Source organism: Salvelinus sp. IW2-2015, linkage group LG4q.1:29 (assembly GCF_002910315.2).
Source record: "Salvelinus sp. IW2-2015 linkage group LG4q.1:29, ASM291031v2, whole genome shotgun sequence".
Lineage (NCBI taxonomy): Eukaryota > Metazoa > Chordata > Actinopteri > Salmoniformes > Salmonidae > Salvelinus > Salvelinus sp. IW2-2015.
The window spans coordinates 4,757,894-4,780,871 of NC_036842.1; the positions used below are offsets into that span (position 1 = coordinate 4,757,894).

General features: G+C 42.9%; 1 protein-coding gene across 2 annotated transcripts in view; it reads left to right on the forward strand.

The window, feature by feature from the left end:
* Positions 1-22,978, forward strand: part of arl15b (ADP-ribosylation factor-like 15b) — a 68,213-nt gene that overhangs the window by 27,546 nt on the left and 17,689 nt on the right. For both annotated transcript variants that reach the window (XM_023983437.2, XM_023983436.2), the window contains exons 2-4: positions 3,383-3,527; positions 3,820-3,879; positions 9,839-10,047. In XM_023983437.2, coding sequence (XP_023839205.1) covers positions 3,383-3,527; positions 3,820-3,879; positions 9,839-10,047 — 414 coding nt within the window. The remainder of the gene's footprint in view (positions 1-3,382; positions 3,528-3,819; positions 3,880-9,838; positions 10,048-22,978) is intronic.

The following is a 22,978-nucleotide window of genomic DNA, read 5'->3' on the forward strand; positions in this document are numbered from 1 at the left end:
CCTTTACTCAGTACTTTCTTGTAGCACCGTTGGCAGCGATTACAGCATTGAGTCTTCTTGGGTATGACGCTACAAGCTTGGCACACCTGTATTTGGGGAGTTTCTTCAATTTTTCTCWGCAGATCCTCTCAARCTCTGTYAGGTTGAATGGGGAGCRTTGCTGCAAAGCTATTTTCAGGTCTCTCCGGAGATTTTCGATCAGGTTCAAGTCTGGGCTCTGACTGGTCCACTCAAGGACATTCAGAGACTTGTCCCGAAGCCACTCCTGTGTTGTCTTTGCTGTGTGCTTAGGGTCGTTGTCCTGTTACGCTCTGGAGCAGGTTTTCATCAAGGATCTTTCTGTACTTTACTCTGTTCATCTTTGACTCGATCCTGACTAGTCTCCCAGTCCCTGCCGCTGAAAAACATCACCACAGCATGATTCTTCCACCACCATGCTTCACCGTAGGGAGAGTGCCAGGTTTCCTCCAGAMCTGACTCTTGGCATTCAGGCCAAAGAGTTCAATCTTGATTTCATCAGACCAGAGAATCTGGTTTCTCATGGTCTGAGAGTCTTTTGGTGCCTTTTGGCAAACTCCAAGTGGGCTGTCATGTGACTTTTTACTGAGGAGTAGCTTCTGTCTGGCCACTTTACCACAAAGGCCTGATTGGTGGAGTGCTGCAGAGATGGTTGTCCTTCTGGAAGGTTCTCCCATCTCCACAGAGGAACTCTAGGGCTCTGTCAGAATGACCATCGGGTTCTTGATCACCTCCCTGACCTAGGCTCTTCTCCCCCGATTGCTCAGTTTGACCGGGCGCCTACCTCTAGGAAGGGTCTTGGTGGTTTCAAACATCTTCAATTTAAGAATGATGGAGGCCACTGTGTTCCTGGGGACCTTCAATGCTGCAGACATTTTTTGGTACCCTTCCCCAGATCTGTGCCTCGACACAATCCTGTCTCTGACCTCTTCGGACAATTACTTCGACCTTATGGCTTGGTTTTTGCTCTGACATGCACTGTCAACTGCGGGACCTTATATAGACCGGTGTGTGCCTTTCCAAATCATGTCCAATCAATTGAATTTACCACAGGTGGACTCCATCCTTGAGATGTTTCTACAACGTGATTGATCAATGGAAACAGGATGCACCTGAGCTCAATTTCGAGTCTCATAGCAAAGGGTCTGAATACTTATGTAAATAAGGTATTTCAGTTTTTTTATGTAATACATTTTAAATAAAAAAAAACTGCAGTTTTTGCTTTGTAATTATGGGGTATTGTGTGTAGATTGCTGAGGATTTTTTTTTAATCAATCCATTTTAGAATAAGCCTGTGACGTAACAAAATATGGAAAAAGTCAAAGGGTCTGAATACTTTCCGAAAGCGCTGTATATTTTTGTTCAGTGTATTTCACAAGCTGGACATTTTATTTGGGGTAGTTGAGGATCATCATTTTTTTGTTTTTCTGAAAATGGTATTATTGTCAATCCTCTGATTAGGTATATTTAGGTATACTTCATGAGCCTGCCATCTCTTTTAGAATTTTCTTTTTTCTTTTAGAGATTCTGTTCCAGACTGGTCCTGCCATAACCATCTCATAATAGTGATGTGAGAGAATGAGCATTTGGCCTTTCATCAATTAGATTTGCTCACCTCCTTCGCCTCCTCTCTCCTCCACTCTGACCTCTCTCACCTCCTGAAAAAGGTCAAAGATAATCGAGGAGAGTTGATGTGAATGGAAACGGTCCTTCTCCACTCGCGCGTCATTAGCCAAATTTTACGTTTGCAGGGGTGGATCCCAAAGTGCTCATAACAAATGAAGTTACTATTTTGTAGATAATAATAAGTAACATTTTGTTTTTAGACGTGTGCATGTTTTTCTCCTCAGACAAAACAAAAGCTGATTAAGGGGCTGTGGCAGATTTCTAAACTCTTCTATGGTAGGATACACATTAGTATCCTCTATGAAAGGTGACTATCGAGGAGGGGACGACACTCTTCCATAAGCCTACTAACGAATTGACACACTCCTCAACCACTTATCGGGTTCCKGGTTATGGAGGAGAGAGGATGGAGGAGACGRGACAGAGAACGGTCTTTTACCCAAAAGASAATCTCCCATATATTCAGTGTAGGTTGGCGCAGTTCCTATAATCACCACCAGAGAGCAGTCTCTTCCCTTGTAATGGTAGCCAACAGTTACGGCGCATTGATTACACTGTCCCTGTGCTGTTATCAATCATATACTGATGTAGACTTTCAAAATATCAACCTGATCTACCTTCTACCTTTTAATCCTTTCCTGTATATGTTATGTTACGATGCATTTTAAGTTGTTATTTCAGACTCTGTTAGGTCTGTAAGTGGTATGTACCAGTGATGAACATGCTTATCTGGTGCAGCGTCTGTGCAACATGAAAGGTTTGCCTTGTCTTATCTCGTAGCACAAAAGGAGGTCAGTGRGGCTGCTGTTTTTACAGAGCAGAGCATGCTTCTGGTTTGGGTTTCTGTGTTTGAGCTGCATAGTCTGCTGAGAGACCCKGCAGAGAGTCTACAGTGAATCTACAGAGTCTGACCCGTGTCATGTCCTTTATCAGCACCCAGAGAAAGGTGAGGGATCTGTTTATACTGAACAAACCGGAGACTGGAGGCCGATTTTGCTTGTTGTGTAGGAAGGAACATGACATCACCTCTATCGGGCCCTTACTGTCCCTGTGTGTGCTCTGTGCGCGTGCGTGAGACCGTGGCCAGCGTCCCTGGTTTCCATTTCAATAGGAGGCCCCCTTTTTCTTTGATCTTCCRTGTTGACGGAGTAGCAGTCCCTCAGTCCCTTGACCATGTTGCATACCACATCTTGAGGTTTACTTCACTCACAACATCCTGTGCCCCTATACAAGTATCAATGTGTCCACTCTTACTATGCACAGGGTGCCTGTAKTGTGCATTCTATAGGCTATATACGACTCAAAGGTTCTTTTGAAGTGAACTCACTTTTTTATGTGAGTTCAAAGGATATGTAGTGTGGCTGAGCACATCTGAATTGAAATGAAAGCGGAGAGAAAGAGAGAGAGGACACAATGTTTTTTCCTCTCCAAATCTTATAGTATCTTTGGCTGGAAACAGATGGCGTTAACAGATGTGATCCTGCCTGGCGTCTCCAGAGTGGCGTGCTCAGTGACAGAACAGACGTCAGTAGTGTCACAGAGTAGATCAGTGGGTGACGTGGGTGCAGCGTCCAAACGCCAAAAACACGGACTCACTGTGCACTAGCTCTGCCCATCACACCTCTCATGACTGATCTCTGACTCTGTGTCCCTTCTCTCTATCCGTCTTCTCCCCCGCTCTCGATCACCTCTTTTCTCTCTTTCTCTCTCCATCCCCCCCTCTCCCTCCTACCTCCAGTGTTTCAGGACACTGTGCTGTAAAGGACAGCCCCCTCCCAGACCAGAGTATGACCTGGTGTGTATTGGACTCACAGGCTCTGGGAAGACCAGCCTACTGTCAAGACTCTGCAGTGAAGCCACAGACAACATTGGGCCAACGACGGGTGAGGTTCGACTCCACCTGATGAAATCACAGTCCAAATGCTCCTTATACAGTTCTCCTTACTCTGCATGAAGTTTTTTTTGCAGTTACAGCAGTCAAGTATCCTATGCATTGAATCAATTTAGCGTCAGTAGTTAAGTGATGAGATTACGGGACCTATTCCCTACCTGCAGAAAAGAGCACGATATGAGTATTTTCCAACACAAAATTCATGTACTTTCTCTTGCCTCTTTTTTAAGCAATGTCTGCCATTTCTTCCTGTGTGAAGCTTTACATTTAATTCTCCTTTCTAGGTTTCAGCATCAAAGCTGTTCCTTTCCAGAATGCCATTCTGAACGTGAAAGAGCTCGGAGGTATTTTTTTCACCTATTTTCCATTATGATGTGAACACAATGTTCACGTTGTCAGGGTACTCAAGTTTCGTATTTCAGTGGGCAAAACATTTTTCTTTTACACTTATTGAGTCTTCTTATTGGACAAGTGTCAATRGGACTTCCTCCGTTTCCCAAAAAGTTGACTCCCATTCCGTGCCAAYTGAACATGACCCTAGCTGTGCACCGTCCAAGAATATCTGCAAAATATAAACATATAGGAAACCCTAAAGGTTCTAAAACGATGTTCAGGAACTTTTCCTTTGCTAGCTAAATGTTAGAATCCCCTAAGATAGTAAATGTTAGTGAGACCTCGAATGACACACATCCTCTGTGAAGATGAGTCATAGTTATCTCTCAACTGATGATCTTTGCATCAGAAAGCAACGTGTCAGACAGACAACACGCAAATGAAGTAGCTAACACATTCTCTCAAATGTCACTCGCCCGCTGGGCGTGCAACTGTGTGTGTCAGAGAGGCAGTAATGCGTAATGTCCTCTGTCGGTGTTGGTGTGGGGTGGGTGTGGTGGGGGGGGGGGCTGTATGACATCATTGGTGTGGACAGGGACTCTCCTTATTTCCAGACAGGGATCACCTAGCTGCTGTTCTCTGAACCTATGTTCCAAATGGCACCCTATTCCTTATTTAGGGCACTACGTTTGAACAGGACCCATAGGGCTCTGGTGGATCATATAGGAAGAAGAGTGCCATTTGGGATGCACCCTGAAGTTGGGAACATTCAGCCTCTCATCCTACAGTTAGAAGCTGGAGACACACACCCCAAAATGTTGACAAGTCAGAGTAACAGTCCATCAACCTGGGGAAAAAACAATGATCGCCGCACCCTCTAATCAGTTTAATGTATCAGGCCTACTCCCTTATTCTTTAGGGACCAAACCAAGGTTTCGAAGACAGTATTTGTGTGCTGAAATGTTAAGGACACACCATAACGAACGCTGCCTTGCGCAATAGATCACCTGCTGGGTGTCGACGAATGGTGTAGTTCAACATGTAGAATTGTCGGTAAATTAACAGAAAATAATGGCCGATGATGCTGTTAGATAGAAGGGCGCCCGGCCATTCGTCGGCGCTGTCTATTTTGTAATTTAGTCCATCACTAAAGGAATGAATCATTGGGTGTCTCGTGTAGTTCGGGAGACAGTAGTGTAATGTTTTTTCTAGGTTATCTGTGGGGTGTTTGGAGGTCAACAGGTCAAACAGTACTGGTAATGTTTCTGTTTGGGTTTCACTCTCTATCTCCGTGACTGTAATCTTGCCTGTCTGCTACGGTTTTAGTGTTGTTGGTTCATCTGCCCCCTGGCTGGGATGTTTTTGGTTTGTCTCTGTGTGGTGTGTTGTGTGTGTGTGTGTGTGTGGTGTGTGGTGTGTTGTGCATTTATGAGAGTTCAAAGCCAGTTTCCCATCAATGGGATGGTGACACCATACTGTGTGTGTGTGATTCCTCTGTCCGTCCGTCTGCCTGTCTGWCTGTAGCTAGGTTTCCATCCAATTGGCAACAGATTTTCATGGGAAGGTTCTAAAATCTGTATAGAAAATGTATGCACATTTTCCCACGAGGTATGTTTCCATCAAATTGACTTGTTGAGTATAAAAAATTCTGTGCGTGATGATGTAATGTACATAAAAGCACTTTTGCACTTAGTTTCAGTGCTCTATTGCACGCTCGTTTGCAATTTCGACCTGTTMTAGCCGGCGGGCACTTTTGCCAGCGCCAGGATTGGTAATTTACCTGTCTTATATGAGCTCGCTTGCGCTTAGTTTATTCAAAGATGACGTTTGGGAGCAAGTAAACAGTGAGTGGACATCCACTTAAAAAAAAAAAAAAATCTATGTAGACTATTGTAAATTATTTTAGCCAGCTCTTATTGTTATTTTGGATGTGTGTAATAAAACCTCCGTGTACAGTAGGCTATATGMCCATCATGAAATCGGAGATGCGATAATCCTGTGACATTCCTAAATGTAACAACACAGCTGGTGACTCCAAGTTTACTTCGACATGATGCTATTAGGTCAATATTTACACATAAATACATTTTCTTTATTGATGTCGTGTAATCTATTTCACTGACTTTTTTGTTGTTGTTGCCCACCTTGTCTAGCATATTGTCGTTGACCTTTTTTTAAATGCGTCATCTTTCCCCAAGATGCTTTGGAGAAGAAGTGTCAAGGGGGGGGGGGGGCACTTCCCACTGGAGGCCCACTGGTTGACTCAATGTTGTTTCCACGTCATTTCAATGAAATAAAAAAACGAAGGTGGAATTAGACCTTGAATTGACGTCTGTGCCCAGTGGGTTGGACATTCGGCGATAAGGTTGAGAACAAGGTGAGGAAACAGGATGTGAGGAGTCGTTGAAAGATGGAATTGAGATCGAGCCGGTCTACCTGGTCGGTTGGCAGATCGCTCCGGGAAGATGCTCTGAATGCCCAGATGCTCCGGTGTAGAGTAGACCGGTGTGTAGCAGTCAGTCAGTCAGTGTGTAGCCCAGGCATCTGAAACCACTTATCTCACACTCTTTATTTTCCTGAGAAACCAAGCATGATGTAATGCCATTTGTGGAAAGTGTGGTTTCTGTTACTGTCACACGTGATTGTAACACAATATGTTTTCTGGTGAACACTGGCTTGTGGTCATGTTTTTGTTACACTAATGCTACATCGAAGTAGAGAGTGAGATATAAACACAATAGCCAATAGCCTACATTGTTACAGGAATGAATGGAGACCTGTTGCTATAATAGTCTGTAAAACATCACTCAGCACGATGACGTTTGAACATTGGTTTCGATAGTCATCCCTAGATTCATGTTGTCTCTTTTGGTTTTTGTAGCTAGAACCAGGAGGAGGCAGAATTGAACAAGCCACAATGGTGATGGATAGCCTAGCTCTTATGCTTGGCTGACTTTTCAGCATCTGCTCTTGAGCAATACATTAGTCCTTGATAATATGGCCTGGTTGAGACTTAACTTCCTTCCTCCCCTCTAACCCGCATCCCCCTCACACAATTATTGGAGGTGTTTTGAAACTTTAATAGTCAATCTGTAAGCTGTTTCAGCTCATAATACTACTGTCACGCAATATTACTTAATTTTAGAGCAGGCATATTGGTCAAGTGTTTTGGGGGTGGAGTTGTTCATGGATTCTCAYAGGGTCGTAGTAGGCTAATCGCCTGTAAACACTTGTAACGAGGGGCGGCGTTTCACCGTAAACTAGCCTGGGTCGTGTTCATCAGGGCCCTTTTGTACGAAATGTTTCAATGTGGTTTGCAATGGAAAACGAAAACAAGCCCAGGTAGTCCCTCCCTGTTTCAGAAATGTTTCCTCCATTTGATGCCCTAATGACTGCCACCGAGATGAGGAACCTTTTTAACTAGCGATGATGGTGGGCGTGGTCAAATTGCAGTCAGGTCCACTTTTACTATAGCCCCAGAGATGGAAGAGTTAAACCATGGCTTCCTCCTCTCCCTCTTTAGATTTCAGGAAAATAAGTGGTTGTTTTTCCAGCCACACTCAGGGAGAGTAATTTAACTGACACAACTGACCCTTTTCCTATGGGTTTCTGGTTCTATTCCACCACTCTGTCACTCACGCTAACTAAAGCCATGCCCTGCCTTGTGAGCCTTGGTGGCCACATTTTTGTACCCCCAAATTGCTGTGCAGAAAAGGAACCATATGTTCATTGTAAAAGAAGAAGGTTCATTTGAACTGTGCTGTAGAGTGGCCAGCATAGGAAACTGCTTTAATGTGCTCTCTGAGTTGTTTCTGCTTTAAAGAGAATCTTGGGATGCGTCCCAACTGGCACACTATTCCATTTAGAGTGCACTACTTTTGACCAGGCCCCTGTTGGGGCGCTGGTCAAAAGTAGTGCACTGTAAAGGGAATAGGTTGTCATTGGGCCACAGGTTTTGTGTATTGAACACACTTCATTTAGACAGGCATGTCGTTTTCCCACCGGCCCCCCAGCGCAGCGCAGAAGGCTAGAAGTTGGCATGCAGTCCTGAAGTCTGAAGAATATATAATGCAATATCCGCAAAGATTTTCKGAAAGGAGGGTGGAAGCATTTGCAAAATGCACTCCAGACGTGCTCCGATTTGAAACGATGTTGAAATTCAATGCATTTTTACCGTTTTCTTGCTGGAGGTCTCCATTACTCATAGGTATCCATTTTATTTGCCGGATTATCAACGTACAATTGAATTAGGTGGAATGATCCTCTGGAAGTTGAGGTTGAAAAGCCAGCTTCGTTGCAGAAAAACGTGACGGGCACTAAAATAAAATATTTTAATCGTTTTTGACAGTGTGTTAACTTTGATAAGAATGCTGCAGCCAGTGCCAAGAGTGTGTGTGTGTGCAGTGCTTTCGGAAAGTCTTCAGACCCCTTGACTTTTTCCACATTTTGTTACGTTACAGCCTTATTCTACAATGGATTACATTTATGTTTTTCCTCAACAATCTACACACAACACCCCATAATGACAAAGCGAAAACAGGTTTTTATTTACATAAGTATTCAGACCCTTTGCTATGAGACTCAAAATTAAGCTCAGGTGCATCCTGTTTCCATTGATCATCCTTGAGATGTTTCTACAACTTKATTGGAGTCCACCTGTGGTAAATTTAATTGATTGGACATGATTTGGAAAGGCACACACCTGTCTATATAAGGTCCCACAGTTGACAGTGCATGTCAGAGCAAAAACCAAGCCATGAGGTGGAAGGAATTGTCTATAGAGCTCTGAGACAGGATTGTATCGAGGCAAAGATCTGGAAAGGGTACAAAAAATGTCTCCAGCATTGAAGGTTCCCAAGAACACWGTGGCCATCATTCTTAAATKGAAGAAGTTTGGAACCACCAAGAATCTTCATAGAGCTGGACTCCCGGCCAAACTGAGCAATCGGGGAAGAATGGCCTTGGTCAGGGAGGTGACCGAGAACGCAATGATCACTCTGATAGTGCTCCAGAGTTCGTCTGTGGAGATGGGGAGAACCTTACAGAAGGAAAACCATCTCTGCAGCACTCCACCAATCAGGCCTTTATGTTAGAGTGGCTATACGGAAGCCACTCCTCAGTAAAAGGCACATGCCTGATTGGACCAAGATTGAACTCTTTGGCCTGAATGCCAAGCATCACATCTGGAGGAAGCCTGGCACCATCCCTACAGTGAAGCATGGTGGTGGCAGCATCATGCTGTGGGGATGTTTTTCAGCGGCGGGGACTGGGAGACTAGTCAGGATTGAGGCAAAGATGAACGTAGCAAAGTACGGAGAGATCCTTGATGAAAACCTGCTCCAGAGCGCTCAGGACCTCAGACTGCAGTGAAGCTCCCCATCCAACCTGACAGAGCTTGAGAGGATCTACAGAGAAGAATATAGATGTGCCAAGCTTGTAGCGTCATACCCAAGAAGACTCGAGGCTGTAATAACTGCCAAAGGTGYTTCAACAAAGTACTGTGTTAAGGGTCTGAATACTTATGTAAATGTTTATTATTATTTTTTGTTGCAAAAATGTCTAAACCTGTTTTTGCTTTGTCATTATGAGGTATTGTGTGTAGATTGATGAGGGGGGGAAAAAACAAATGAATACATTTATATTAAGGCTTCAACGTAACAAAATGTGGAAAAAGTTAAGGGGCCTGAATCTTTTCTGAATGTATATATATATATATATACACAGTATATATGTGTGCGTGTGGGTATAGTTTGTATAGGGGGCCTGTATCGATTTTTGAAGGGGCTGATTAAATTAAGAGATACTTGAACTGGTACTTTGTGTGTGTGCCTGACTGTCCATGTGTGCGTCTCCAGGAGTGGACTCCATTTACAAGTACTGTGCTGGTACTAACTGTGCGCGTGTGCCTGCATTGCTGTGTGTCTATGTGTACATGTCTGTGTCTGACTGCCTGTCCGTCGCTGTCTCCAGGAGCGGACTCGATAAAGAAGTACTGGTCGCGGTACTACCAGGGTTCCCAGGGGGTGGTGTTTGTCCTGGACAGCGCCTCCACAGACGAGGATCTGGAGATGGCCCGAACTGAGCTTCACTCTGCCCTGCAGCACCCCCAGCTCTGTACCCTGCCCTTCCTCATACTGGCCAACCACCAGGACAAACCAGCTGCTCGCACCACACAAGAGGTAGGCCGAACGCACACACAGGTGCACACTCACACAAACCTGCTACACGCTCCGAACAGGAGGAAACAACCAATGATTCATATCAACGTTATAGATTATGGTATGGTATAATATATATGTAGTAGAATATGTACACRGAGTGGACAAAACATTAGGAACACCTTCCTAATATTGAGTTGCACCCCCATGTGCCCTCAGAACAGCCTCAATTCGTTGGGGAATGGACTCTACAAGGTGTCAAGCGTTCCACAGGGATGCTGACCCATGTTGACTCCAATGCTTCCCACAGCTGTGTCAAGTTGGCTGGATGTCCTTTGGGTGGTGGACCATTCTTGATACAGATGGGAAACGGTTGAGCGTGAAAAACCCAGCAGCGATGCAGTTCTTGACGCACTTAAACAGGTGTGCCTGGCACTTACTACCATACCCCGTTCAAAGGCACTTAAATCTTTTGTCTTGCTCATTCTCCCCCTGAATGGCACACATACACAATCAATGACTCATTTGTCTCAAGGCTTAAAAATCCTTCTTTAACCTGTCTCCTCCCCTTCACCTACACTAATTGAAGTCGATTTAACAAGTGACATCAATAAGTGGGCATAGCTTTCACCTGGCATTCGCCTGATCAGTCTATGTCATGGACACTCAGTGTATATCTATGGTAACGATAGACTAGCTACCTATCCAGGGGGTGTACTTGTACATCAAGCTGCCTCAGGGTACAGGGATGTTCTGGCCCAGACAAGGCAACTTATGGTAACAATGCAAAACTGACATACAAACTAACACCAACCCTGGGCCTGGGGGCGCAGCTTCACACTCAAGTAGATCAATTATGGTAACATAACACTTAGACAGTGGGCTTTTTACGCAACTCTTTTGGCACATTTTGAATTCAAACAGACAATGAATACTAAAAACCATACCTAGCAGGCGTAATTTGGCACATTACGATCAGGTAAAGACGTCTTCCCCATACAACCAGTATACAACCTGCCAATGGAGTCATGAAAGACATTGTAATGATGTCACTCTAACCAGTTATAGATGCTGGTTATAGGCCAGTAGACACCATATAGAGTTCTAACTTACAGAACCTTGCAAAAGTATTGAGACCCCTTGGATATCTTCACATTATAAACTCAGCAAAAAGAGAAACGTCCCTTTTTCAGGACCCTGTCTTTCAAAGATAATTCGTAAAAATCCAAATAACTTCAGATCTTCATTGTAAAGGGTTTAAATACTGTTTTCCATGCTTGTTCAATGAACCATAAACAATTAATGAACATGCACCTGTGGAACGGTCGTTAAGACACTAACAGCTTAGACGGTAGGAAATTAAGGTCACAGTTATGAAAACTTAGGACACTAAAGAGGCCTTTCTACTGACTCTGAAAAACACCAAAAGAAAGATCCCTGCTCATCTGGGTGAATGTGCCTTAGGCATGCTGCAAGGAGGCATGAGGACTGCAGATGTGGCCAGGGCAATAAATTGCAATGTCCGTATTGTGAGACGCCTAAGACAGCGCTACAGGGAGACAGGACSGACAGCTGATCGTCCTCGCAGTGACAGACCACGTGTAACAACACCTGCACAGGATCGGTACATCCGAACATCACACCTGCGGGACAGGTACAGGATTGCAACAACAACTGCCCGAGTTACACCAGGAACGCACAATCCCTCCATCAGTGCTCAGACTGTCCGCAATAGGCTGAGAGAGGCTGGACTGAGGGCTTGTAGGCCTGTTGTAAGGCAGGTCCTCACCAGACATCGCCGGCAACAACGTCGCCTATGGGCACAAACCCACCGTCGCTGGACCAGACAGGACTGGCAAAAGGTGCTCTTCACTGACGAGTCGCGGTTTTGTCTCACCAGGGGTGATGGTCGGATTYGCGTTTATCGTCGAAGGAATGAGCGTTACACCGAGGCCTGTACTCTGGAGCTGTTTCGATTTGGGGGGTGGAGGGTCCGTCATGGTCTGGAGCGGTGTGTCACAGCATCATCGGACTGAGCTTGTTGTCATTGCAGGCAATCTCAATGCTGTGCATTACAGGAAAGACATCCTCCTCCCTCATGTGGTACCCTTCCTGCAGGCTCATCCTGACATKACCCTCCCGCATGACAATGTCACCAGCCATACAGTGCTCGTTCTGTGCGTGATTTCCTGCAAGACAGGAATGTCAGTGTTCTGCCATGGCCAGCGACGAGCCCGGATCTCAATCCCATTGAGCACGTCTGGGACCTGTTGAATCAGAGGGTGAGGGCTAGGGCCATTCTCCMCAGAAATGTCCGGGAACTTGCAGGTGCCTTTGTGGAAGAGTGGGGTAACATTTCACAGCAAGAACTGGCAAATTTGGTGCAGTCCACGAGGAGGAGATGCACTGCAGTACTTAATGCAGCTGGTGGCCACACCAGATACTGACTGTTACTTTTGATTTTGAACCCCCCTTTGTTCAGGGACACATTATTCCATTTACGTTAGTCACATGTCTGTGGAACTTGTTCAGTTTGTCTGTTGTTGAATCTTGTTATGTTACAAATATTTACACGTTAGGTTTGCTGAAAATAARTGCAGTTAACAGTTAGAGGATGTTTCTTTTTTRCTGATGAGTTTATTGTGTTACAAAGTGGGATTAATATTGATTTGTCATTTTTTTGTCAACAATCTATACAAAATACTTTAAAAAATATATAGTCATTGCATAAGTATTAAGCACCCTTTGTTTAGGTAAGCCTAAATTAATTCAGGTGTAAAATTTGTCTAAATAAGTTACTATGAGGCCGTTGGGGATTTTAAAACAGTTACAGCGTTCAATGGCTGTGATGGGAGACAACTGAGGATGGATCAACAACATTGTAGAGACTCCACAATAATGATCTAAATGACAGCGTGAAAATAAGATCTATTCCAAAACATGCATCTTGTATGCAACAAGGCACTAAAGTAATACTGCAAAAAAACAAAGCAAAGGAATACACTTTTTGGCCTAAATGCAAAGCCTTATGTTAGGGGCAATTCCAATACAACACATCACTGAGTAACTGCCTCCTTTTTTTCAAGCATAGTAGTGGCTGCATCGTGGTATGGGTATGCTTGACATCGGCAAATACTGGGGAGCTTTTCAGGATAAAAAGAAATGGGATGGAGCTAAGCTCAAGCAAAATCCTAGAGGAAAACCTGCTTCAGTCTGCTTTACACCACAGACTGGGAGAGGAATTCACCTTTCAGTAGGACAATAGCCTACATCACAAGGCCAATTATACACTGGAGTGGCTTAACAATAAGTTAGTTCTGTTCTGACTTAAATCTGCTTTAAAATCTATGGCAAGACTTGAAAATTGCTGTCTAGCCATGATCCCTAACATCTTGACAGAGCTTCTTTTTTTTTTGTAAGAATAATGGCCAAATACTGCACAATGCAGGTGTGCAAATCTCCTATAGACTCACCCAAGACTAACAGCTGTAATTGATGCCAAAGGTGTTTCTAACATGTATTGACTCAGGGAACTGAATACTTACCCAACAACTATATTTCACRAATGTAATTTCTATTCATCTTTAAAAAAATAAATAAAAAAAAAGGTTAAAACATTTCTTCCACTTTGACATTAGAGTATTTTGTGTAGATTGTTGACAAARAATTACAATTCAACATTTTAATCCCACTTTATAACACAATAAAATGTTAAGAAATCCATGGACCTGTACTTTTACAAGGCACTGACCTGCACTAACTTCTGGTTGAGAAGATTACAATCAAGATTACAATCAAATGAACATGTTTTATACAATCAACCAGACTATGACGCTCTAAAAGACATAATGATATCATTGCAACTCACAAATTGCAAATCACATTATTGTTGGAGTACCTGCTCTAAGAGTATGAATTAGGCTTTTTGAGCTTTGAATCCKAAGCAACCTSYCTACACATTGATTGAATTACGATAGACCAACAGTAGGCGGTGCCTACTTATCACACAAGACATATTGTTTTTGTCTTTAATAGAATCAGAATTGATGATGCCCATGATGCCCCAGCGCAGCCCTGTGATTACAGTGGGGGTCAGGCTGTCGTCATGGATACCACTCTAGAGTTGTTTTAAGGTTAGCCGTGCTCATGCGAGCTAAACCAATTAAAGTAGCTGTCTGATTACCCTTGTTAACCTGCCTATTTTAAAGCAGCCGGTAAATGGTAATTGCATTACTGCCTCAGCTGTGGCTGGCAGTGTGGTTCTGCTGTGTTTTTAGTTTTAACAAYGAAGAGGATTTGGTCATGGAAGTATTTGTTTGTCAGGTATGTGAGGCCTGTGTGGTCCAGCAGTTGGTGTTGTGGACCCAAGCACACGTGTATACGAGAGTCGCTATTGGTGTGGGTTTGAATCCAAACCGCTGCCTTTCTGACTCGCACTCTGTCCTACCTTTCCTGGCTCCTCTTCACTGTCCTATCCCCATAAAACAACACAAAAAACAGGGAAGAATAAAGGTCTGTGAGGTTTTTAATCATGTCTCGTCTCACACCTTCTCATGCCTGCCCTCACCGCACTTCTCTCCTGCTGTTTCAGCTAGGGACTGTAGAGTTCTCATATTGATCTGAGGTAAAAACCAACAACAAACAAACAAACAGTAAAAGTTCTGTCCCAAGTTGTAAACAGGATGTAYATGAATTGTTATGTCTTGCGATCAGTCCCGATATATCCCAAATGACACCTTATTCCCTATGTAGTGCACTACTTTTGACCAGGACTGACTGGGTTCTGTTCAAACGTAGTGCACTATATAGGGAATAGGATGCTATTTAGGATGTAACGCCTGTCTGTCTCAGTCACTGGTCTTTGACCCTGCCTGGTACACATATCTTAAAATAAAGGTTCACCCATTTTGAATGTTATATTGTTKTTGTGCATCTCTGAGTGATGTTCTATCGAKTCCCTGGGTAATTTCATGTTTTCATGTGTATCTGAGTTATTGACGTTCAAGCAGGCAGAAATCCGTCTGGTGTTACGTAGCACTGTGATAAAGTCGCTTTTAGATCGAAAATGTCTATCTCGGGAGGATGTCTTCTCTCGAATGAGCCATTGATCATATGTTTTTCTTACCTCGAGGAATTTGTAATTTAACGGAGGGTCTAGCACATTTGTTGGTTATTACTGCATTGTCGGAACTAGAAGCACAAGCATTTCGCTACACTCGCATTAACATCTGCTAACCATGTGTATGTGACTAATAAAATTTGATTTTGATTTTATTTGATTTGCATTGTGCAGTTGCCAGAGATATTATACAAAGGAGATTGGAATCCAATGAAGGAAGAAACGTTTCACGCCGCACCCAGCAGATTGTCGACCAATCGCGTTCACGTTATCATGCTGCGTCACGCGATTGATAAACTAATCGTCACGCAATCCCTTCTCAAAGTCAGTGTATATGTCGAGAAACTTGCCTATTTTCCTCTAAAGTACGTAATGTCACGATTCCAAAGATATACGATACTACAGATAGCTAGTTAATTAKCTCACATATCGGAAAATATGTGTAATGTTGTGCTTTCTTGTTAGCCAAATTCGTGTTGGGTTTTTGAGTTTAAGCACAATAGCCTACTTGTCCCAATACCGCCCAGAATGCATTGCGCGCCATATTGATGTAACATGATGGGCAACGTTTCCCATCTCCTCAAAAGTATATCTGCCGTTGCGAATGTTAGACTCCAAATTGTTAAGCACATCCATCTGCAGGTTGAACATGGTGAGATTGTGGACTCCTAGTGCAGTTTGTTTAGGCGATTTTACAGCTAACTAGCTATGTTACATGCTGATATTGTATTTGGTATTATTGTGTGTAGCTATGTTTGCTTGCTAGTTAGCTAGCCAGCCTGCCCATAGAAAGAGCATTGCGTTTTGGATTTTGTAGTCGACTTGAGCTGCAACAGATTTCCACAACAATTTTCCATGTTGCTACCAACCTCACTATATGAAACCTTTGTTCACCAGAAAAAACATTCTCACATATTAGTGTTATTTAGTACTGTAAATTACATTTGTGGATTTGGGTGGATTTTTCCTTGAATGTTATTTAGTTTTAATGGATTCATTAGCAGCTATCACTCAAAAAGAGTGAGGGAAAACTGGATGGGAACACAGCATTCCCGAGTGGGGTTGCAAAGGGAGGGTACTGTGCGGTTCTWTGTTTTTACTATTTTCTACATTGTAGAATAATAGTGAAGACATCACAACTATGAAATAACACATATGGAATGATGTAACCAAAAAATGTGTTAAAAAATCCTAATATATTTCAGGTTCTTCAAAGTAACCTCCCTTGCCTTTTATGACAGCTTTAGACACGCTTGGCATTGCCTTGACCAGCTATACCTGGAATGCTTTACCAACAGTCTTGTCATCAGCAAATTACCATCACACTTYTTCCTCCATGCTTCATGGTGGGAACCACACATGCGGAGATCATCCGTTCACCTACTCTGCGTCTCACAAAGACACGACAGTTGCAACCAAAAATCTCAAATTTGGACTCATCAGACCAAAGGACAGATTTCCACCGGTCTAATGTCCATTGCTCATGATTCTTGGCCCAAGCAAGTCTCTTCTTATTGGTGTCCTTTAGTAGTGGTTTCTTTGCAGCAATTTGAYCATGAAGGCCAGATTCACACAGTCTCTGAACAGTTGATTTTGTGATGTGTGTTACTTGAACTCTGAATCATTTATTTGGGCTGCAATTTCTGAGGCTGGTAACTCTAATGAACTTATCTTCAGCAGCAGAGCTAACTCTGGGTCTTCCTTTCCTGTGACGGTCCTCATAAGAGCCAGTTTCATCATAGCGCTTGATGATTTTTGCGACTGCACTTGAAGAAACTTTCAAAATTCTTGAAATTTTCCAGATTGACTTTCTTCACGTCTTGAAGTAATGATGGACTGTCATTTCTCTTTGTTTATTTGAGCTGTTCTTGTCATAATATGGACTTGGCCTGTTACCTAATATGTCCATCTTCTGTATACYACCCCTACCTTGTCACAACACAACTGATTGGCTCAAACACATTAAAAAGGAAAGAAWTTCCACACATTATCTTTTAACAAGGCACACCTGTTAGTTGAAATGCATTCCAGGTGACTACCTCATGAAGCTGGTTGAGAGAATGCCAAGAGTGTGCAAAGCTGTCAACAAGGCAAAGAGTGGCTACTTTAAAGAATCTCAAGTATATAATATATTTAGATTTGTTTAACACTTTTTTTGGGTGACTACATAATTCCATATGTGTTATTTCATAGTTTTGATGTCTACACTATTTGTCTACAATGTAGAAAATAGTAAAAAATAAAGAGAAACCGTGGATTGAGAAGATGTGTCCAATCTTTTGACTTGTATAAGTATTCACACCCATGAGTCAATACATGTTAGAATCRCCTTTTGCATCGATTACAGCTGTGAGTCTTTTTGGGTAAGTCTCTAAGAGCTTTGCACACCTGGATTGTACAATATTTGCACATTTATTCTTTTTAAAATTCTTCACTCTGTCAAGTTGGTTGTAGGTCATTGCTAGACAGCCATTTTCATGTCTTGCCATATATTTTCAAGCCGATTTGAACCTTTTCACACATACCAACAAACGGGTGTGATCMTTCTACAGTGGTCCCTGCAGCGTACCCTCCAATCGGTGTGACTAGAATGCTTATTTAGAAAGTACAGTTTCAATTTACGCAACATTCAGCATTTGAGCTAGCCACACTGTTTTTTCACAGAAACATTTTGCAGAAACACAGTCCTTACAAAGTTAAAGTCGGAAGTTTACATACACCTTAGCCAAACACATTTAAACTCAGTTTTTCACAATTCATGACATTTAATCCTAGTAAAAATTCCTTGTCTTAAGTCAGGATCACCACTTTATTTTAAGAATGTGAAATGTCAGAATAATAGTAGAGATTTATTTCAGCTTTTATTTCTTTCATCACATTCCCAGTGGGTCAGAAGTTTACATACACTCAATTAGTATTTGGTAGCATTGCCTTTAAATTGTTTAACTTGGGTCAAACGTTTCGGGTAGCCTTCCACAAGCTTCCTGCAATAAGTTGGGTGAATTTTGGCCTGTTCCTCCTGACAGAGCTGGTGTAACTGAATCAGGTTTGTAGGCCTCCCTGCTCGCACATGCTTTTTCAGTTCTGCCCACAAATTATCTATAGGATTGAGGTCAGGGCTTTGTGATGGCCACTCCAATACTTTGACTTTGTTGTCTTTAAGCCAATTAGCCACAACTTTGGAAGTATGCTTGGGGTCAAGCAAAGAGGCACTGAATTTCAAGGCCTACCTTCAAACACATCCACAGGTACACCTCCAATTGACTCAAATTATGTCAATTAGCCTATCGGAAGCTTCTAAAGCCATGGCATTATTTTCTGGAATTTTCCAAGCTGTTTAAAGGTACAGTCAACTTAGTGTATGTAAACTTCTGACCCACTGGAATTGTGATACAGTGAATTATAAGTGAAATAATCTGTCTGTAAACAATTGTTGGAAAAATTACTTGCCATGCACAAWGTAGATGCCCTAACCGACTTGCCAAAACTATAGTTTGTTAACAAGAAATGTGTGGAGTGGTTGAAAAACGAGTTTAATGACTCCAACCTAAGTGTATGTAAACTTCCAACTTCAATTATATGTCCTGAATGTGACCAGTTCAGTTGCGACAGCATACACAATCATCCAAACCGGGAAATTGACATAGCACAAGCGGAAACTGCAATATGAATTAGCCAATAGCAATTACTGTTTAATTCATCACATCACGGGTGAGCTCACCATTGATCTAAATAATTCCGTTTTTTTTTTTTTATGAAATCGAAAATAATCCGACGATGGGTAGTTTGTGYGCACCGCCATGTTTGTTTTTCTCGTCAACCATAGATGATGATAATAAGAAGAGACGAGATGAGTTTGGTCTATTTGCAGTATGCATGTTGAAGGGTTTGTGTCGTCTATGATCATTCACTTCCAGAAGTTTACCCTTCACCTCATTATTACATCTTAGGTCTGACAGACGTTTACGTGATACCAAGAATGCATTGTATAATGTCAACAAACATTGCGCCACACCATAGGTGGCAAATATCTTAGCACTAGCTCATTATAATAGTAGAATGTTCCAAAAAGTATTTTAAACACATCATAGGTGTCCTTTACAATCTATGCAATAATCAGAGTGCATTAGTTGTCACCAGTACTTGAAAATGTGTATAAAACTGTAAATATATTATGCTCCATACATACATACTGTATGCTACAATGGAAACGACAACACAATATGCAGAAAATAAGGCACTTATTTTGATAGGCATGCACACATGTCCAAAGTTATTATTTGTAAGGAAAACAACAAGGCAGGCAATGCGAGCGCCAGCCAGAAAATGTGCCAATTAGTGCAAGAATGCGCAAATGTTTGCGTACTTGATCTGCGGAAACATTGTKAAAGTGCTTGGGCTGTCCTCGAAGAGAGAAGTTTGTCCGGCTCAGTAAATCCTCAAACATAAATGTCCGCAACACTGAAATGGGCTCCTATGTGAATTAATGAGGTGGAACACACCTCAATTCAAACTGTTGTTAGAAAATAAAACTTGGTAGAAAATCATTTGAAATTAACAAATTGAAATATAGCCTATAGATAATTAGTGTTAACTGTCCTGTTGCGTAACAATCACATTTTGGAACAGTGAGTSCATTCTGACATTACGTGCATAAAACAACTAACGCTTTGGAACTCACATAATGGGTTAAGTAAAAACTGTAACTAGGCCACTCAGGAACATAACATGTTGTTTTGGTAAGCAACTCCTGTGTATTTTTGGACTTGTGTTTTAGGTTATTGTTCTGCTGAAAGATGCATTTGTCTCCCAGTGTCTGGTGTAAAGCAGACTGAACCAGGTTTTCCTCTAGGGTTCAGCCTGTGCTTAGCTCTATTGTTTMTTTTTATCCTAAATAAAACTCCCTAGACCTTGCCGATGACAAGCATACCCATAACAGGATGCAGCCACCACCATGCTTGAAAAATGGACAGTGGTACTCAGTTGTGTTGGATTTGCCCCAAACAAAATGCTTTGTATTTAGGACAAAAAGTTAATTTCTTTGCCACATTTTTTGCAGTKTTACTTTAGTGCCTTATTGCAAACAGGATGCATGTTTTTGGAAAATTGCATTATGTATAGGCTTACGTCTTTTCACTCTGTCATTTAGGTTAGTATTGTGAAGTAACTACAATGTTGTTGATCCATCCACAGTTTTCTCCTATCACGGCCATTAAACTCTTTAACTGTTTTAAAGATTCCGGTAACTTTGCAACCTTATTCATGACCTGCAGTCTGCCTGTCTCGATGCACTAACCAGAGGTGCAGATGTTTGCTGTCATCTTTAACACTGTATTATCTCTCAATGCTTTTTGTCATGTAGTTTTTCACATTGTAATTTTTCTGAGGCTCGGGGATTTTCCCCCCCCCATTTTGTGGTGGAAGTAGATCAGGTTTGAATGGAATGTTTTCTAGGTGCGTAGTTTGTAGTGAGCATAGAAATTGTGTGCGTGTGTCTGCTTGCACTTGTGTGCGTGCTTGTGTATTTGCTTGCTCGAATGTGTGTGTTCGGCACTGCAGGTCATGGTGAAATGGGTCTGTATCAGGCTGGGGTTATAGAAGGCTCCAGGGGGGAAGTGAAAACCCAGAGCTCTAATGACCTGGCTGAGCAGTAGTCCTAGGTGGGTAGTAAATATCAGCCCCTTACAGAGTATCACCTCACCTCCCAATACGTGCGTGCGCGTCTCTCTCTTCATACACTGTGCACTTTCTTGGGCAGTGTTGCACTCACATTTGTCTCATATCAGATCAGCTGCAGGAGGCTTGCATATGATACCAGCGGCTGATGATGTGCAATGAAACTAACATGAAGAACTTCAATCAGCAACCGTAATCCAGTCTCCATCTGATTTATAACCCTGCATGTGCACACTGCTAGAGAGGGGAGATTAGCACACCATGCACAATGTATAATCTTATCTAACTTTTTAAAGATAGTTGAACCAGTCAGTCTGAATCGTTACAAAAGTCTACTTCTCAATGAGGCAAATCAAACTTTATTGTGCTTTCTCTATAGAAGTGCTGGGTATGTATCCTGCAGTTTAGCTAGTCTCAGCTCACTACAGTCAGCCAAATGTATGGTGCAAAAATGTGCAACACACTCGCATGAAATACAATTCCCCTATTCGACCGTTCCTGTGAGGTGATCCTTTTCTTCCGAAATACTGCTCTCAAATATTTCACCTTTGCAATTCACACACCTCTGGGATGCGGGCAGTATCGGATGGAGTATCCATCCGATACATTAGAAGCGATAGGGATGTGTGTGCGCGTGTCTGTGCATGTGTGTGTGTGTTTGAATGGGTGGGTGTGTGTATGGTGTGCGTGCATGTACTTGTGCGTGTTTGTGTGTGTACATGATGAGCGAGGATGTGGGGCCCAGTGGCCTGTTCCATGTGATACTTAAGGGGGATAATGATGATGGATTATCTGGCTGGCTCGGAACACGTTGACTTGGAACGGCCATTTGATAATGTGTTTTTGTCCAACAGTACTCCCTGCTGTGTTTTGGGCAGTAATATTGTATTGTTTAGCGCTGCTGTGGTTGCCTGACAGGCAAGGCAAGCGCTTCATTGAATTATGGTCCTCTTGGTTGACTTTTGTAACTTGATTTGTTGTAGCGAAACATTTGTTCAGAATTAGAGGTCAAATGAGCTCGAGTCAGCTTTCTTTCACTACCTGTCTTTGTTCTTGGAACATCAAAGCCCATAACAGTTTGATGACCAATAGTTATGTATGGGGAATGTAGTCTGTAGGTTTTGATGTATGCTGTAGGTWAAGCTATAGAGAGGGGTTCACTCGGTCCAGGGCCTCATTCTGCCTCCCTTTAGCAGGTAGGATAACCTGTGTCCAGGGGTAGCCTATTTCTCAATAGTCTAAAGTCTCTTTCTAGTCTAGCCTCATCCCTGACCAGGTGAAAGCAAGTCTTATGATGAGCCTTCACCTGTGTGATCTTGCTTTAAAAGGCTGCGTCATGAGACACATCAAGAGCATTATACCAGACACCCTGGATCCACTCCAGTTTCGCATACCGCCCCAACAGATTCACAGATGAAGCAATCTCAATTGCACTTCACACTTCCCTCTCCCAACTGGACAATAAATGAAATAACTATGTGAGAATGCTGTTCATAGACTACAGCTCAGCGTTCAACACCATAGTCCCCTCCCAAGCTCATCACAAGCAAGGGACCCTGGGACTGAACACCTCCCTCTGMAACTGGATCCTGGACTTCCTGATGTGCCGGCCCCAGGTGGTCAGGGTAGGCAACAACACCTCTGCCACGTTGACCTTCAACATGGGGGGCACCTCAAGGATGTGTGCTTAGTCCCCTCCTGTACTCCTTGTTCACTCACGACTTCATGGCCACGCACGACTCCAACACCATCATCAAGTTTGCTGACAACACAACGGTGGTAGACCTGATCACCGAGCGCGATGAGAAAACCAATAGGGAGGAGGTCAGAGACCTGGAAGTGTGGTGCCAGAACAACAACCTCTCCCTCAACATCAGCAAGACAAAGGAGCTGATCGTGGACTACAGGAAACAGAGGGCCAAGAACGCCCCCGTCCACATCAACGGGGCAGTAGTGAAGCGGGTTGAGAGCTTCAAGTTCCTTGGTGTCCACAAAAACTTAACATGACCACACACCCACACAGTCGTGAAGAGGACACGACAGTGCCTCTTGCCCCTCAAGAGGCTGAAAAAAATTATTGGCTGGCTGTATCACCGCTTGGTATGGCAAATGCACCGCCCCCAACCGCAAAGCGCTAGGGAGGGTGGTGTGGACATC